This window comes from Nerophis ophidion, linkage group LG07, assembly GCF_033978795.1.
Source record: "Nerophis ophidion isolate RoL-2023_Sa linkage group LG07, RoL_Noph_v1.0, whole genome shotgun sequence".
Lineage (NCBI taxonomy): Eukaryota > Metazoa > Chordata > Actinopteri > Syngnathiformes > Syngnathidae > Nerophis > Nerophis ophidion.
The window spans coordinates 33,250,934-33,269,796 of record NC_084617.1 but is presented as its reverse complement, the minus strand read 5'-3'; the positions used below and the strand labels follow the sequence as shown (position 1 = coordinate 33,269,796).

General features: G+C 42.6%; 1 protein-coding gene across 3 annotated transcripts; it reads left to right on the top strand.

The window, feature by feature from the left end:
* The first annotated feature begins 47 nt into the window (after positions 1-47).
* LOC133556273 (STAM-binding protein-like A) lies at positions 48-18,420 on the top strand. 3 transcript variants are annotated; one of them, XR_009807486.1, is made up of 10 exons: positions 48-177; positions 1,285-1,509; positions 2,463-2,538; positions 8,113-8,208; positions 8,772-9,156; positions 13,708-13,832; positions 14,568-14,705; positions 15,288-15,400; positions 15,471-15,584; positions 17,948-18,420. XR_009807486.1 is itself a non-coding variant. In XM_061906027.1 (10 exons), exons 2-10 carry the CDS (start codon positions 1,307-1,309, stop codon positions 18,002-18,004), a joined length of 1,293 nt encoding a protein of 430 aa, XP_061762011.1. In that variant the 5' UTR covers positions 48-177; positions 1,285-1,306; the 3' UTR covers positions 18,005-18,420. The 3 variants fall into 3 exon arrangements, 1 of the variants encoding a protein (XP_061762011.1); XR_009807485.1 differs by having other exon boundaries at positions 15,468-15,584; XM_061906027.1 differs by having other exon boundaries at positions 15,485-15,584.
* The last annotated feature ends 443 nt before the right edge of the window (positions 18,421-18,863 follow it).

Sequence of the window (18,863 nt, the reverse complement as noted above, 5' to 3'; positions counted from 1 at the left end):
TAAAATAAGTGTGTAATAATATTTCCATTCAACTTACCCACTTCCGCCCGTTGGCCTCACGTGACTGCGGAAGCCGGAAGTAGTTGTGATTGCGGAAGTGTTCTTTCCTCGAGTCCAAGTTCAGGACGCTACAATTCTTCTATGTGCGACATCTTCGTTCATGTAGGAGCTGGCCGGGTAAGAAGGTTTCTTCTCCAAGAAGGAACGCGAAGCTTCCTTGTGCGAGCTAACTGCGGCTAACGTGGAGCTATGACAGGCGCACATTAAAGTGTGTTCAAGCCCACATTTCATTCTTAATCAACTCATTTTAAAGCTCAATTCCACTTATAAATGTTGAATTAGACGTTTGACTTTGTTTCAATGGCACACTTAAATGAGACATTCGAAACACCATGACACGTCAATAAAGGCGTCTCTAGTTATCATTACGTACATATATTGTTGCATTTGAACAACTGTATTGTTGATAATAGAGGTAAATTACTGCTATTGTTCATGATCAATAGCGCTATTTCTATTGGTATTTGTATTGATCCATGTGTAGTGTAATAATGCTCATTGTCATTTCTGTATATTTATTTCACTAACTGCTTCTTTGCTATAACTTTTACCATCATATTTGTACATATCCTATTTGCTGATGTTGCTCTATTGTTGTGTTTGCTGTTGTTGTTGTCTCTGTCTTATGCCCCTCTTGTCCCCACAATTTCCCCCTCTGTTTTCCTTTTTTTCTCGTTCTATCCCCTCCTGCTCCGCGCGGCTGCACCAAATAATAATATATTTACATTTCATAAAGTCAAATACTAATACGACAACAAGAGAAGTATCCCACACTTCTCTTCTGTAAAGTACATCTGAACAGCCGATATGGGTATCTACATCAACTAGATAATTTGCCTGAGAAGCTCGACAGGACAAAAACAAATTAAAAACATAAATAACTAAGTAAATGTGTTTCATACAATGTGCTCTTTAAAGGCCTACTGAAACCCACAACTACCCACCACGCAGTCTGATAGTTTATATATCAATGATGAAATATTAACATTGCAACACATGCCAATACGGCCTTTTTAGTTTACTAAATTGCAATTTTAAATTTCCCTGGAGTTTCTTCTTGAAAACGTCGCGTAATGATGACATGTAGGCGTGACTTAGTTTAATATGTACTGACCAGAGCGGAGTTTTCTGTGGATGTTCCTGGGGAGCGCCACAAAACAATGGAGATCAGGGATGTTGACAAACATGTGAAGTGTAATCATGTGATTAATGTCTCACTTTCAGTCTTCCACTTTGGAGCGCGGCCATGGCGGACCCCAACGACGTCAGTCTGCAGCCCGAGGAGCGAGTCCGCATATTGACCAAGAAAGGCAGTTCGGTGGAGATCAACGAGCAGGTGCCCCCCCGACGCTACTTCCGCTCTGGCATGGAGATGATCCGCATGGCCCACGTCTACGCTGAGGAGGGCAACATCGAGCACGCCTTTGTCCTCTACAACAAGTACATCACGTGAGATACTCACCTTAATCCTCTGCAACACATACATCACCTTAGTCCTCTACAACACGTACATCACGTGAGTCACTCACCTTTGTCCTGTACGACACATGCATCACCTTAGTCCTTTACAACACATACATCACCTTAGTCCTTTACAACACATACATCACTTTAGTCCTTTACAACACATAGACCACCTTAGTCCTCTACAACACATAGACCACCTTAGTCCTCTACAACACATACATCACCTTAGTCCTGTACATCACATACATCAGGTGAGTCACACACATTGGTCTTCCACAACACATACATCCCCTTAGTCCTCTACATCACATACATCAGGTGAGTCACACACCTTAGTCTTTTACAACACATACATCAGTTGAGTCACACACCTTAGTCCTCTACAACACATACATCACCTTAGTCCTCTACAACACATACATCACCTTAGTCCTCTACAACACATACATCAGTTGAGTCACACACCTTAGTCCTCTACAACACATACATCAGTTGAGTCACACACCATAGTCATTTACAACATATACATAACCTTTGTCCTCTACAACACATACATCAGTTGAGTCACACACCTTGGTCCTCTACAACAGTGGTCCCCAACCTTTTTGTACCTGCGGACCGGTCAACGCTTGATAATTTGTCCCGGGGTGGGGGTTATTGGGGGGGAAATACTTTTTTTATTTTATTTTATTTTATTTGTCATGAAAAAGGGTGTTTTTTTGGGTTGGTGCACTAATTGCAAGTGCATCTTGTGTTTTTAATGTTGATTTAATAAAAAATAAAATAAAGAAATGTAAATACATTTTTTTTAATTAAAAATTCTTCTGCGACCCGGTGGTTGGGGACCACTGCTCTACAACACATACATCAGGTGAGTCACATGCCTCCCTGACTGTGTCCCACATCACATAAGTAACCTTTGTCTTGTCCTCAAGTCTTTTCATAGAAAAACTGCCCAGACATCGGGACTACAAGACGGCCAACATACCTGAGAAGAAAGACACACTGAAGGTACACTTGACATGTCTCACCTGCACACCTCCTCTAAACCACTGAAGGTACACCTGACATGTCTCACCTGCACACCTTCTCTAGCACACTGAAGGTACACCTGACATGTCTCACCTGCACACCTCCTCTAACACACTGAAGGTACACTTGAGATGTCTCACCTGCACACCTCCAACACACTGAAAGTACAACTTACATGTCTCACCTGCACACCTCCTCTAACACACTGAAGGTACACGTGAGATGTCTCACCTGCACACCTCCTCAAACACACTGAAGGTACACTTGACACGTCTCACCTGCACACCTCCAACACAGTGAAGGTACACCTGACATGTCTCACCTGCACACCTCCTCTAACACACTGAAGGTACACTTGAGATGTCTCACCTGCACACCTCTAACACACTGAAGGTACACCTGACATGTCTCACCTGCACACCTCCATCACACTGAAAGTACACCTGACATGTCTCACCTGCACACCTCCTCTAACACACTCAATCAATCAATCAATCAATCAATGTTTATTTATATAGCCCCAAAACACAAATGTCTCAAAGGACTGCACAAATCATTACGACTACGACATCCTCGGAAGAACCCACAAAAGGGCAAGGAAAACTCACACCCAGTGGGCAGGGAGAATTCACATCCAGTGGGACGCCAGTGACAATGCTGACTATGAGAAACCTTGGAGAGGACCTCAGATGTGGGCAACCCCCCCCCCCCCCCCCCCCCCCTCTAGGGGAACGAAAGCAATGGATGTCGAGCGGGTCTAACATGATACTGTGAAAGCTCAATCCATAGTGACTCCAACACAGCCGCGAGAGTTCAGTTCAAAGTGGATCCAAGACAGCAGCGAGAGTCCCGTCCACAGGAAACCATCCCAAGTGGAGGCGGATCAGCAGCGTAGAGATGTCCCCAACCGATACACAGGCGAGCGGTCCATCCTGGGTCTCGACTCTGGACAGTCAGTACTTCATTCATGGTCATCGGACCGGACCCCCTCCACAAGGGAGGGGGGGACATAGGAGAAAAAAGAAAAGAATCGGCAGATCAACTGGTCTAAAAAGGAGGTCTATTTAAAGGCTAGAGTATACAGATGAGTTTTAAGGTGAGACTTAAATGCTTCTACTGAGGTAGCATCTCGACCTGTTACCGGGAGGGCATTCCAGAGTACTGGAGCCCGAACGGAAAACGCTCTATAGCCCGTAGACTTTTTTTGGGCTCTAGGAATCACTAATAAGCCGGAGTCTTTTGAACGCAGATTTCTTGCCGGGACATATGTTACAATACAATCGGCAAGATAGGATGGAGCTAGACCGTGTAGTATTTTATACGTAAGTAGTAAAACCTTAAAGTCACATCTTAAGTGCACAGGAAGCCAGTGCAGTTGAGCCAGTACAGGCGTAATGTGATCAAACTTTCTTGTTCTTGTCAAAAGTCTAGCAGCCGCATTTTGTACCAACTGTAATCTTTTAATGCTAGACATGGGGAGACCCGAAAATAATACGTTACAGTAATCGAGACGAGACGTAACAAACGCATGGATAATGATCTCGGCGTCTTTAGTGGACAAAATGGAGCGAATTTTAGCGATATTACGGAGATGAAAGAAGGCCGTTTTAGTAACGCTTTTAATGTGTGACTCAAAGGAGAGAGTTGGGTCGAAGATAATACCCAGATTTTTTACCGAGTCACCTTGTTTTATTATTTGGTTGTCAAATGTTAAAGTTGTATTATTAAATAGAGGTCGGTGTCTAGCAGGACCGATAATAAGCATTTCCGTTTTTTTGGCGTTAAGTTGCAAAAAATTAGCGGACATCCATTGTTTAATTTAATTAAGACACGCTTCCAACTGACTACAATCCGGCGTGTTGGTCAGCTTTAGGGGCATGTAGAGTTGGGTGTCATCAGCATAGCAGTGAAAGCTAATACCGTATTTACGTATGATGTCACCTAACGGCAGCATGTAGATGCTGAAGAGTACAGGGCCAAGGACCAAATCCTGGGGAACTCCACACGTTACCTTAACATAGTCCGAGGTCATACTGTTATGGGAGACGCATTGCACCCTGTCAGTAAGATAAGAGTTAAACCAAGACAGGGCTGAGTCTGACATACCAATTCGTGTTTTGATACGCTCTAATAAAATATTATGATCGACGGTATCAAAAGCAGCGCTAAGATCGAGGAGCAGCAACATAGGTGACGCATCAGAATCCATCGTTAGCAATAGATCATTAGTCAATTTTGCGAGGGCTGTCTCAGTAGAGTGATTTGCCCTGAAACCGGATTGAAAGGTTTCACATAGATTGTTAAACGCTAAGTGTTCATTTTGCTGCTCTGCAACAATTTTTTCGAGGATTTTCGAAATAAAGGGAAGGTGAGACACCGGTCGGTAGTTTACCATGAGGTCAGGATCGAGGTTAGGTCTTTTAAGGAGAGGAGGAATAACCGCTTTTTTGAATGCTAGGGGAACAGTGCCCGAAGAAAGTGACAAGTTTATAATATTTAGCACTGATGGACCTAATAATACAAAAAGCTCCTTGATAAGTTTCCCAGGAAGTGGGTCAAGTAAACATGTTGTTTGTTTTATTCCATTTACACGTTGTAACAATTCTTCTAATGTTATTTCATCAAAACGAGAGAAACTATTTTGGATATTTGCAGTATCCGCCGTATATACAGTCGTATCTGTGTTACTATAACCCAGTTGTAGCTGGGACGCATGGTCTTTAATCTCCTTTCTAATAAGTTAAATTTTCTTATTAAAGAACTTCATAAAGTCATCTGCAGAATGGGTGGAGCTACTGGAAGGAGTCCCTTGTTGGGTTAGCGATGCTACTGTACTAAACAGAAATTTTGGATCGTTTTTATTAATGCGGATGAGATTTGAGTAATAATTAGTTTTAGCTAAGGTAAGCATGCGTTTATAAGTTATTAAACTATCACTCCATGCTTGATGGTGCACCTCAAGTTTAGTCGTGAGCCATTTGCGTTCCAGCTTTCTACATAATAATTTCTGAGCTCTAGTTTCTTCAGTAAACCATGGGGTACGCCTTTTTGGGGCCTTTTTTAACTTAAGCGGTGCTATACTATCAATGGTTTCGCGCAGGGCGTTGTTAAAGTTGTTAGTGAGGTTATCAATAGAGCCCACATACTTTGGGAATGGTGCCAATACCGAGGACAGTAGGCCAGCAAGAGTCGTCGTTGTGGCAGCATTAATGTTGCGGCTGCTATAGCAGTTATTATTATTATTAGCTTGCCGAACATGAGTCTGAACTTCGAATTTTATAAGGTAATGATCGGACATTACTTTAGTATATGGGAGTATCATAACTTTGGAAACGGTGATACCTCTGACAAGCACTAGGTCTATCGTAGTACCGGTGCGATGCGTCGGTTCATTTATTATTTGTGTAAGACCACAGCTATCAATTATAGTCTGGAGCGCCACGCACGGTGGGTCCAATGGGGTATTCATATGGATATTAATGTCCCCCATTATAATTATATTATCGGCGTGCATCACTAGATCAGCAACAAACTCTGAGAATTCACAAATAAAGTCCGAATAGGGCCCTGGGGGGCGGTAGATAACAGCCAGGCACAGAGGCAGCGTTGTGGCAGACTTCATAGAAAGCACCTCAAACGATTTATATTTATTATTTAAGTTACGACTAAAGTTAAAGTTTTCGTTGTATATTAGTGCGACCCCCCTCCCCTTTTAAGGGGACGGGCAATACGCGCATTCGTATAGTTAGGAGGGGATGCCTCATTTATCGCAAAAAAGTCGTCTGGTTTAAGCCAGGTTTCGCTAAGACCGATGACGTTAAGGTTGTTGTCTCTAATGACCTCATTAACTAATAACGTTTTGGGAGACAAAGATCTGATGTTTAGAAAGCCCATATTATAGGTAGTGGGCTGTACCTGCACACCTCCTCTAACACACAGAAGGTACACCTGACATGTCTCACCTGCACACCTTCTCTAGCACACTGAAGGTACACCTGACATGTCTCACCTGCACACCTCCTCTAACACACTGAAGGTACACTTGAGATGTCTCACCTGCACACTTCCTCTAACACACAGAAGGTACACCTGACGTGTCTAACCTGCACACCTCCTCTAACACACTGAAGGTACACCTGACATGTCTCACCTGCACACCTCCTCTAACACACTGAAGGTACACCTGACATGTCTCACCTGCACACCTCCTCTAACACACAGAAGGTACACCTGACATGTCTCACCTGCACACCTCCTCTAACACACAGAAGGTACACCTGACATGTCTCACCTGCACACCTCCTCTAACACACTGAAGGTACACCTGACATGTCTCACCTGCACACCTCCTCTAACACACAGAAGGTACACCTGACATGTCTCACCTGCCAACCTCCTCTAACACACTGAAGGTACACCTGATATGTCTCACCTGCACACCTCCTCTAACACACTGAAGGTACACCTGACATGTCTCACCTGCCAACCTCCTCTAACATACTGAAGGTACACCTGACATGTCTCACCTGCACACCCCCTCTAACACACTGAAGGTATACCTGACATGTCTCACCTGCACACCTCCTCTAACACACAGAAGGTACACCTGACATGTCTCACCTGCACACCTCCTCTAACACACTGAAGGTACACCTGACGTGTCTCACCTGCACACCTCTTCTAACACACTGAAGGTACACTTGAGATGTGTCACCTGCTAACCTCCTCTAATACACTGAAGGTACACCTGACATGTCTCACCTGCACAGCTCCTCTAACACACTGAAGGTACACCTGAAATCTCTCACCTGCACACCTCCTCTAACACACTGAAGGTACACTTGATATGTCTCACCTGCACACCTCCTCTAACACACTAAAGGTACACCTGACATGTCTCACCTGCACACGTCCTCTAACACACAGAAGGTACACCTGACATCTCTCACCCGCACACCTCCTCTAACACACCGAAGGTACACCTGACATGTCTCACCTGCACACCTCCTCTAACACACTGAAGGTACACTTGAGATGTCTCACCTGCACACTTCCTCTAAGACACTGAAGGTACACCCTACATGTCTCACCTGCACACCTCCTTTAACAGTATTTTCAACCGTTTTTGAGCCAAGGCACTATTGTTGCGTTGAAAAAATCTGAAGGCACACCACCAGCAGAAATCATTAAAAAAATGAAACTCAGTTGACAGTAAAAAGTCGTTGTCACAATTGTTGGATATGACTTTAAACCATAAACAAGCATGTATCAATATAGGTCTTGTCTCTGGTCTACTGTATCAATATAGGTCTTGTCTCAAAGTAGGTGTACTGTATCAATATAGGTCTTGTCTCAAAGTACAGGTAGGTGTACAGTCACCACCTGTCACATCACTCCATGACTTATTAAGAGTTTTTTGCTGTTATCCTGTGTGTCGTGTTTTACTTCTTGTTTTGCGCTCCTATTTTGGTGGCACACCTCCTTTAACACACTGAAGGTACACCTGAGATTCTCACCTGCACACCTCTTCTAACACCTGTCATCCTTCTACAGAAACTGAAGGATGTGGCTTTCCCTCAGGCTGAGATCTTGAAAAAAGCTCTGACCAGGAGATTTGAACAAGAGTATGCACAGTACCTGGTCAAGAAGGTAAACTTCCTGGTCACAGTCCAGTAACTGGGAGGGAGATCCCACCACAAGACTGGATGAGTGTCCTTAGACACACCTTGCACCATCACCTAGGGCTGGACCACTTCTGACTTCCACTTCCATATGCTCACTAACACAGATTTAGACACACCTTCCATCCATCCATCAATTTTCTACCGCTTGTCCCGTTCGGGGTCGCGGGGGGTCGCTGGAGCCTATCTCAGTTGCAGAAGAAATGCTCACTAACACAGATTAGACACCTGTGAGGTGGGAGTGACAAAAGAATATAGGCTCACTAAAACAGATTCAGACACACCTGTGAGGTGGGAGGGACTAAAGAACTCGTAAACATAGATTAGACACACCTTTGAGGTGGGAGGGACTGAAGAAGAAATGCTCACTAACACAGATTAGACAGACCTGTGAGATGGGAGGGACTAAAGAAGAAATGATCACAAAATTTAAGAGGAACAGGTCTTTTATGTCAAGGTTTGACATCAACTCATGAAGGTCAAGTGTTTGAGTTGCGTGCGACAGCTGACCTTTGACCTGTGACCTAACAGAAGGCGGAGGAGGAGGCACAGGCGTTAGAGCAGTCCCGGCAGCGAGCACTGGATGAGGAGCGTGAGCGTGTGGCCGTGATGACGCGGCGCCAGCAGGAACAGGAACAGTTCAGTGCCTTCGAGGAGATGATCCGCCGCCAGGAGCTGGAGAGGGAGCGCCAACGTGTGCTGCTGGAGTTTGCCACGCCCTCCGCCCCAGCCCCCGACACGCCGCTCATTCCTGGCATCCAGGGGCCCCCCGCCCTCTCGCCTAACGATCCGCTCAATCCCAGGGACATGTCCGGCGGCATCAACCACCAAGACAATCGCACCTCCGCAGCCGTGTCCCAACCCACCTTTGACCGCAACCTCAAGCCCGGCTCACTAGTCAGCCCAGGAAACAACAGTGAGTTTATGCCATTGAATTCTTGCTTGGGAAGGTCCCCACAATGTGATTATTTTGTTCTGAATATTGTCTGAGAAGGTCCCCACAATGTGATTTTTTTTTGCTAGGTCTTATCTGGGAAGGTCCCCGCTTTGTGACTATTTTGTTCTGGTTCTTGTCTGGGAAGGTGCCCACAATGTGATTGTTTTGTTTTGGTTGTTGTCTGGGAAAGTACCCACAACATGATTATTTTGAGACACTAGTGATTTAGGGCTATATAAGTAAACATTGATTGATTGATTGATAATTTTGTTTGTATTCTTGTCTGGGAAGATCCCCGTAATGTGATTATTTGGTTCGTATTCTTGTCTGGGAAGATCCTCACAATGTGATTATTTGGTTCGTATTTTTGTCTGGAAAGGTCCCCACAATGTGATTATTTAGTTCGTATTCATGTCTGGGAAGGTCCCCACAATGTGATTATTTGGTTCTGATTCTTGTCTGGGAAGGTCCCCTCAATGTAATTATTTTGTTCTGATTCTTGTCTGGGAAGATCCCCACAATGTGATTATTTGGTTCGTATTCTTGTCTAGGAAGATCCCCACAATGTGATTATTTGTTTCGTATTTTTGTCTGGGAAGGTCCCATTAATGTGATTATTTTGTTCTGGTTGTTGTTAGGGAAAGGTCCCCACAATGGGATTATTTTGTTCTTGTTGTTGTCTGGGAAGGTCCCCACAATGTGATTATTTGGTTCCGATTCTTGACTGGGAAAGTCCCCACAATGTGATTATTTGGTTCTGCTTCTTGTCTGGGAAGGTCCCCACAATCAGAATCAGAATACGTTTTCATCATTGTAAAGAAACAACGAAATTGAACAGCAATCCATCTCAGTGCTTTTAAAACAACCTACATAAAATAGTCTTAAGACAACAAACAATAATCAAACAATTTAAAATGTTAAAACAGAATAAAACATATTGCACAGCAGATCTCTATTAGAGGTAAGCAAGTTAATCAAGTGGTTAGTGTTCAGGTAAGTGCAGAGTTTAGGGCAATAACCACTCTAGGATAGAAACTGTTTTTCAGTCTATCTGTCCTTGCTTTGATGCTCTTACAGCGCTTCCCTGAGGGCAAGAGTTCAAGCCAGTGGTGACCTGGGTGGGATGAGTCCCTGAGGATGCTGTTTGATCTCCTGCTGCAGTGTCTCTTATACAGCTCCTCTAGAGATGTAAGAGGACATGCAGTGATGTCATTTCTTTCTCTCTGCCAGCGTACCGCTTGCAAACCACACGGAGATACCGTAAGTGAGTATTGAGTCAACGGAGCAGCGATAGAAGGACAGAAACAGGTTATCAGCCAGATCTATTTTCCTCAGCCTTTTCAGAAAATACAGTTTTTGCCAAACCTTTTTTCTGGAGTGCAGTGGTGTTGCTTTTCCAGGTCATGTTGCTTCAGATGTTCACGCCTAGGTACTTGCACTGGGAGACCCTTTCCACCTTTTCTCCCATGATGTACATGGCCTGGATGGGATCAGTGATTTATTTTTCCTGAAATCAACAATCAGCTCCTTGGTCTTTGTGGGGTTGAGAATGAGGTTGTTTTTGGCATAGTGGTCTGACAGTGCCTTCACCTCTTCTCTATAGGCAGTCTCGTCCCCTTCTGTGATAAGCCCCACCATTGTAGTATAATCTGCAAATTTGATGATGGAATTGCTCGGATGGATGGGAATACGGTCGTAGGTGTAAAGACTGAAAAGCAAGGGGCTCAAAACACAGCCCTGTGGGGCACCGGTGCTGATGCTGAGGGTTGAGGAAAGATGGTGTCCAACCTTCACTCTCTGAGGGCGGTCCATTAGAAGGTCCTTGATCCAGTAACAGATCTGTTAGGACAGGCCTCACTCCAGCAGCTTGAGAATCAGTTTGCTGGACAGAATGGTGTTAAAGGCACTACTGAAGTCAATGAAGAGCAGCCTGACATAGCTCCTTGGCTTTTCCAGATGTGTAAGTGTGGAATGAAGAATTGTTGCTATGGCATCCTCTGTAGATCGGTTTCCTCTATATGCAAACTGGTTGAGGGCCAAGTGCAGGTTGTATGATAGCGGTGATATGGCTTCGGACCAGTTTCCCCAAATACTTCATGATGGTTGGTGGAAAAGCTACTGGCCGGTAGTCATTTGGGCTGCTGGCGTTTACCTTCTTTGGCACGGGGATTATTGTGGAGGACTTTAGGCAAGGTGGCAATCACGCCCTGTGATAGGGACTGGTTGAATATCTTAGTAAAGACATTTGCCAGTTGGTCTGCACAGTCCTTCAGAACCCTTCCTGTCATGCCATCTGGTCCCGCCACTTTCCTTGGGTTTACAGCTCACAGTGTGCGCCTGTCCTCCTGCACCTGCACCGTGAGGATGTCGCTGTCGTGTGCTGGTGGCTGTGGTGAGGCCTCTGGTGTCTCCACCTCAAAACGAGCGAAAAAACGGTTTAACTCCTCAGCTGATGAGGCGTTCCTGCTGGCTGCAACGCGGTTGCTGGTTTTGTACTTGGTGATGTGTTGGACCCCTTGGCACATCTGCCTAGTGTTATTGTTGCTGAAGTGACCCTCAGTCTTCTGCTTGTATGTGGCTTTAGCGCTCCTAATGCCTTTGTCCAAACAAATTCTGACGCCTTTTAGAGTGCCTCGTCTCCATTTCTGAAAGCACTATTTCTCTCCTTCAACAGGATTTTGACCTCTCTGGTCATCCAGGGTTTCTGGTTAGGATACACCCAGATGCACCTGTCCACTGTGACTGGGTCTACACAGTGTTTGATGTAACCTAAAACAGATGAGGAGTACATTTCCAGGTCCTGGTGTGCAAAGATGTCCCAGTCGGTGCTTTCAAAGCAATCTTGCAACTGCTCTGTAGCTCCATCTGTCCACGTTTGAACAGTCCTGGTTGTGGGGGGAACTTTTTTCCTATGGGGGGTGTATGCTGGTGACATGGGATCTGAGAAGGCAAGGTGTGGTAGTTGTATAGTCCTATAGCTATGATTTTTGTTAGAGTAGACTTTATCCAGGGTGTTTACACCTCGAGTGACACATTTTACGTGCTGATGGAATTTGGTCAGTACTACTTTAAGCTCAGCATGGTTGAAATCCCCTGCGATCCCATGTACTCCATCACGTTATTATTTTGTTCTGGTTCTTGTCTGAGAAGGTCCCCACAATGTGATTATATCTTTCTGGTTCTTGTCTGGGAAGGTCCCCACATTGTAATTATATTGTTCTGGTTCTTGTCTGGGTCTGGGAAGGTCCCCACAATGTGATTATTTTGTTCTGGTTCTTGTCTGGGAAGGTCCCCACATTGTCATTATTTTGTTCTGGTTCTTCTCTGGGAAGGTCCCCACAATGTGATTACTTGGTTCTGGTTCTTCTCTGGGAAGGTCCCCACAATGTGATTATTTGGTTTGGATTCTTGTCTGGAAAGGTTCCCACAATGTGATTATTTGTGTTCTGATAGATAGATAAATTGATTGATTGATTGATTGATTGATTTAAAAATTCCTTATCTTGGAAGGTCCCCACAATGTCCCACTGTGTTTTAATTCCTGGTCTAGGCAGGTCCCCACAATGTGATTATTTGTTTCGTATTCTTGTCTGGGAAGTTCTCCAAAATATGATTATTGTGTTCTGATAGATAGATAGATGGATGGATGGGTGGATGGATGGATAGACAGATAGATGGATGGATCAAGATTAGTGTCAGATTGATTGATTGATTGATTGATTGATTTAAAAATTCCTAATCTTGGAAGGTCCCCACAATGTCCCACTGTGTTTTAATTCCTGGTCTGGGCAGGTCCCCACAATGTGATTATTTGTTTTGTATTCTTGTCTGGGAAGGTCCCCAAAATATGATTATTGTGTTCTAATAGATAGATAGATAGATAGCTAGATGGACAGATGGATGGATAGATAGATAGATCAAGAGAACTGTCAGATAGATTGATTGATTGATTGATTGATTGATTGATTGATTGATTGATTTAAAAATTCCTTATCTTGGAAGGTCCCCACAATGTCGCACTGTGTTTTAATTCCTGGTCTGGGCAGGTCCCCACAATGTGATTATTTGTTTCGTATTCTTGTCTGGGAAGGTCTCCAAAATATGATTATTGTGTTCTGATAGATAGATAGATGGATGGATGGGTGGATTATTATGATTATTGTGTTCTAGTTGTTGTCTGGAAGGTCCCCACAATGTGATTATTTTGTTCTGGTTCTAGTCTGGGAAAGTCCCCACAATGTGATTATTGTGTTATTATTCTTGTCTGGGAAGGTTCCTACAATGTGGTTACTTGGTTCTGGTTCTGGTCTGGGAAGGTCCCCACAATTTGATTATTTTTGTTCTGATTCCTTATCTTGGAAGGTCCCCACAATGTCCTATTATGTTGTGATACCTGATCTGGGCAGGTCCCCACAATGTCCTATTATGTTGTGATTCCTGGTCTGGGCAGGTCCCCACAATGTCCTATTATGTTGTGCTTCCTGGTCTAGGCAGGTCCCCACAATGTCCTTGCCTTGTGTGTGTCTGCAGATGTGACGGTTGATGCTCTTCGGCAGCTGGCGGTTCCTTCGGAGCTGTGCAGGCACTTCTTGCGCCTGGCGGAGGCCAACACCAGCCGGGCCGTGGAGACATGCGGCATCCTGTGTGGAAAACTGGTAGGACTGCTGGCAAGCCATCCTACACATACAGGAAGCACATACAAGAAGCATGTACAGGAAGCACGTACAGGAAGCACATACAGGAAGTACTCAAAGCGCTTCACTTTTGTTACTGCCTTATTCCTACATGGAATACATTTGTTTTTGTCCTCAAAATTCTGCACACAATACACCGTAATGACAATGCAAAAAGTTTATTTTTTTTAAATATCCAACGTATTAAAAATAAAAACATGTACATAAATGAATTGATTAACGTGGACCCCGACTTAAACAACTTGAAAAACTTATTCGGGTGTTACCATTTAGTGGTCAATTGTACAGAATATGTACTGAACTGTGCAATCTACTAATAAAAGTTTCAATCAATCAAATCAAAAGTATGGAGAGCCACTGATCAATACTTAGTCATTCCACCTTTAGCTGCAATCCCAGCCTTAATTTAAGTCTTTTTGAATATGATGCTTGGCACACCTATCTTTGGGCACTTTCTCTCTTTCCTCGCAAGCTCTATTAGGGTGCATTCATCTTTCCCTCTATCCTGACCAGGATAGAGGGAAAGTTCCTGCCCCCCAGCATGATGCTGCCACCAGCATGTATACACAGGGGCAATATCGTTCATACAAGGTTGATACTGACACATCATTGAGAATGTTTTTAAACTTGTCCACTTCAACAAGATACACTAGTAGTCAATACAGGAAGTCATGTAATAATCTTCTTCTCTTCCAGACCAGGAACATGTTCACCGTGACACATGTCATCGTTCCCAAGCAGTGTGGAGGACCCGATTATTGTGACACCGAGAACGAGGAGGAGCTCTTCCTCATCCAGGACCAGTATGACCTCATTACGCTGGGATGGATCCATGTGAGTGTTGACGTCTGATTCACCCTGTCACCATCCTTACAACAATATACACAAAAGTATCTATGTGAGTGTTGACGTCTGATTCACCCTGTCACCATCCTTTCAACAACATAAACATATGGATCCATGTGAGTGTTGACGTATGATTCACCCTTCACCATCTTTTCAACAACATACACATATGGATCCATGTGAGTGTTGACGTCTGATTCACCCTGTCACCATTCTTTCAACAACATACACATATGGATCCATGTGAGTGTTGACATATGATTCACCCTGTCACCATTCTTTCAACATCATAAACATATGGATCCATGTGAGTGACGTATGATTCACCCTGTCACCATCCTTTCAACAACATACACATATGGATCCATGTGAGTGTTGACGTCTGATTGACCCTGTCACCATCCTTTCAACAACATAAACATACGGATTCATGTGAGTGTTGACGTATGATTCACCCTCTCACCATCTTTTCAACTTCATACACATATGGATCCATGTGAGTGTTGACATATGATTCACTCTGTCACCATCCTTTAAACAACAAAGACTAATGTGAACTGATCCCTGCAGACACACCCCACACAGACAGCCTTCCTGTCCAGTGTAGACCTACACACTCACTGCTCCTACCAGATGATGCTGCCTGAGGCCATCGCCATCGTGTGTTCGCCCAAGTTCAATGAGTGAGTGAGTGAGTGAGTGAGTGACTGAGGGCGGCGGCCAGATAAAACCTTAGCTCTCCCCTAAAAGCAGGTGTGCTTTGGCAGGATCGGCTACTTCAAACTGACAGAGCGAGGAACCAACGAGATCTCCTCCTGCAAGCAGAAGGGCTTCCACCCTCACAGTAAAGATCCACCTCTGTTCACGGTGAGAACTGCAAGTAAATGTATAATGTGATAACAGACACCTTCGTAAAAATATGTAATGTGTACAATATACACACTGCAAGTATATATATAATGTAGTAACAGACACTTTCATAACAATATGTAATATCTACAATATACACTGCAAGTATAGAAATAATGTGGTAACAGACACCTTCATAACAATATGTAATATGTACAATATACAAACTGCAAGTATACATATCATGTAGTAACAGACACCTTCATAACAATATGTAATATGTACAATATACACACTGCAAGTATATATATAATGTAGTAACAGACACTTTCATAACAATATGTAATATCTACAATATACACTGCAAGTATAGAAATAATGTGGTAACAGACACCTTCATAACAATATGTAATATGTACAATATACACACTGCAAGTAAATATATAATGTAGTAACAGACACCTTCATAACAATATGTAATATGTACAATATACACATTGCAAGTATATATATTTATACATATATATGTATGTATATATATATATATATATATAATGTAGTAAAAGACACCTTAACAATATGTAATATGTACAATATACACACTGCAAGTATATATATATATGTATATATATAAATATATATATATATATATATATATATATATATATATATATTTATATATATATATATATATATATATTTATATATATATACATACAGTGAAGAAAATAAGTATTTGAACACCCTGCTATTTTGCAAGTTCTCCCACTTAGAAATCATGGAGGGGTCTGAAATTTTCACGGTAGGTGCATGTCCACTTTATGAGAGATAACTTAGAAACAAAAACCCAGAAATCACAATCTATGATTTTTTTAACAATTTATTTGTGTGATACAGCTGAAAATAAGTATTTGAACACCAACAATAACATTTGGTCGAGTAGCCTTTGTTTACAATTACAGAGGTCAAACGTTTCCTGTAGTTCTTCACCAGGTTTGCACTGACTGCAGGGGGGATTTTGGCCCACTCCTCCACACAGATCTTCTTTAGACCAGTCAGGTTTCTGGGCTGTCACTGACTAACACAGACTTTCAGCTCCCTCCAAAGATTTTCAATTGTATTTAGGTCTGGAGACTGGCTAGGCCACTCCAGAACCTTGATATGGTTCTTACGAAGCCACTTCTTGGTTTTCCTGGCTGTGTGCTCTTGGTCATTGTCATGTTGGAAGATCCAGCCACAACTCATCTTCAATGATCTGACTGAGGGAAGGAGTTCTGGTATTTTTGCTCACCTTTCTCATGATCATTTTGACCCCACGGGATGAGATCTTGCGTGGAGCCCAAGATCGAGGGAGATTATCAGTGGTCTTGTATGTCTTCCATTTTCTGATAATTGCTCCCACAGTTGATTTTTTCACACCAAGCTGCTTGCCTATTGTAGATTCACTCTTCCCAGTCTGTTGCAGGTCGAAAATTATTTTCCTGGTGTTCTTCGACAGCTCTTTGGTCTTGGCCATAGTGGAGTTTGGAGTCTGACTGTTTGAGGCTGTGGACAGGTGTCTTTTATACATATAACGAGTTCATACAGGTTCCATTAATACAGGTAACAAGTGGAGGACAGAAGAGCTTCTTAAAGAATAAGTTACAGGTCTGTGAGAGCCAGAGATCTTCCTTGTTTGAAGTGACTAAATACTTATTTTCCACCATAATTTACAAATTCCTACAATGTGAATTCATGGATTTTTCCCCACATTCTGTCTCTCACAGTTGAAGTGTACCTACGATAAATATTACAGACCTCTGTCATCATTTTAAGTGGGAGAACTTGCACAATCGGTGGCTGACTAAATACTTTTTTGCCCTGCTGTGTATATATGTATATATGTCTATATACTTGCAGGTGTCGATACTACATTATATATAGATATAATGTAGTATATATATAATGTTAGTACATTATATATATATATATATATATAATGTATATATATAATGTTACTACATTATATATATACTTGCATATATATATATATATATATATATATACATGTTTGTATATAAAATGTAGTAACAGACACCTTCATAACAATATGTAATATATAAAATATACACACTGCAAGTATATAAGTATTGATGAGTGTGTTGTGTAGAGGTATTGATGAGTGTGTTGTGTAGAAGTATTAATGATTGTGTTGTGTAGAGGTATTGATGAGTGTGTTGTGTAGAGGTATTGATGATTGTTGTTTAGAAGTATTGATGAGTGTGTTGTGTAGATGTATTGATGAGTGTGTTTTGTAGAGGTATTGATGAGTGTGTTGTGTAGAAGTATTGATGAGTGTGTTGTGTAGAGGTATCGATGAGTGTGTTGTGTTGTGTTGTTAGCATGCAGCACACATGTACATCAGTGAGGACAAGGTGACTGTGATGGACCTGAGGTGACTTGGATCTTTCTTCATGGATGGAAGGACTTACCAGGACCTTGTCATCAATCACCTTGACAACTCAGGAATGTCTATCTCTCTCTCCATCCATGGTCTTGTTTTGTTGCCCCTCTCTCTCTCTCCCTCTCCATGGACTTGTTTTGTTGCCTCTCTCTCTCTTTCTCTCTCTCTGGTCTTGTTTTCTTGCTTCTCCCTCTCTCTCTCCATGGTCTTGTTTTGTTGCCTCTCTCTCGCTCTCTCTCTCTCTCTCTCTATCTCTCTCTCTCTATGGTCTTGCTGAGTTGATTCTCTCTCTATGGTCTTGTTTTGTTGGTTCTATCTCTCTCTCCCTTGTCTTGTTTTGTTGCTTCTCTCCATGGTCTGGTCTACTTCTCCTCCAACACTCAGCAGCACAAATAAAGACTTTGTCAAAGACTGCTTGTCACAGTTGGCGTCATGAAAATACACACTTAAAACTCTTAAATCCCAATATTATTTCTACAAAGTACTTCATATATATTACGTTAGTCATGTATTTAATGGGCTGTAAAAATATACAAAGTATTAAATGGTAAATGGGTAAATGAGTTGTACTTGTAAAGCGCTGTTCTACCTTCGGTACTCAAAGTGCTTTGACACTACTTCCACATTCACACACACATTCACACACTCAAATATTTCATGCCTAAAGGGACATGCGGTAGGAAAAATGGATGGATGGATGGAGGTATAATATGAAATAAATGGTCTGTAAAAGTATAAATAATACTGAAAGTATTTCATGTATAATATCGTGGAGGTTGCTCCCCCAGTGGATTCTTCTGACCACCAATCACCGAAATGAGAGCCCGGTTCAGCATTATAATAGAATACATTTT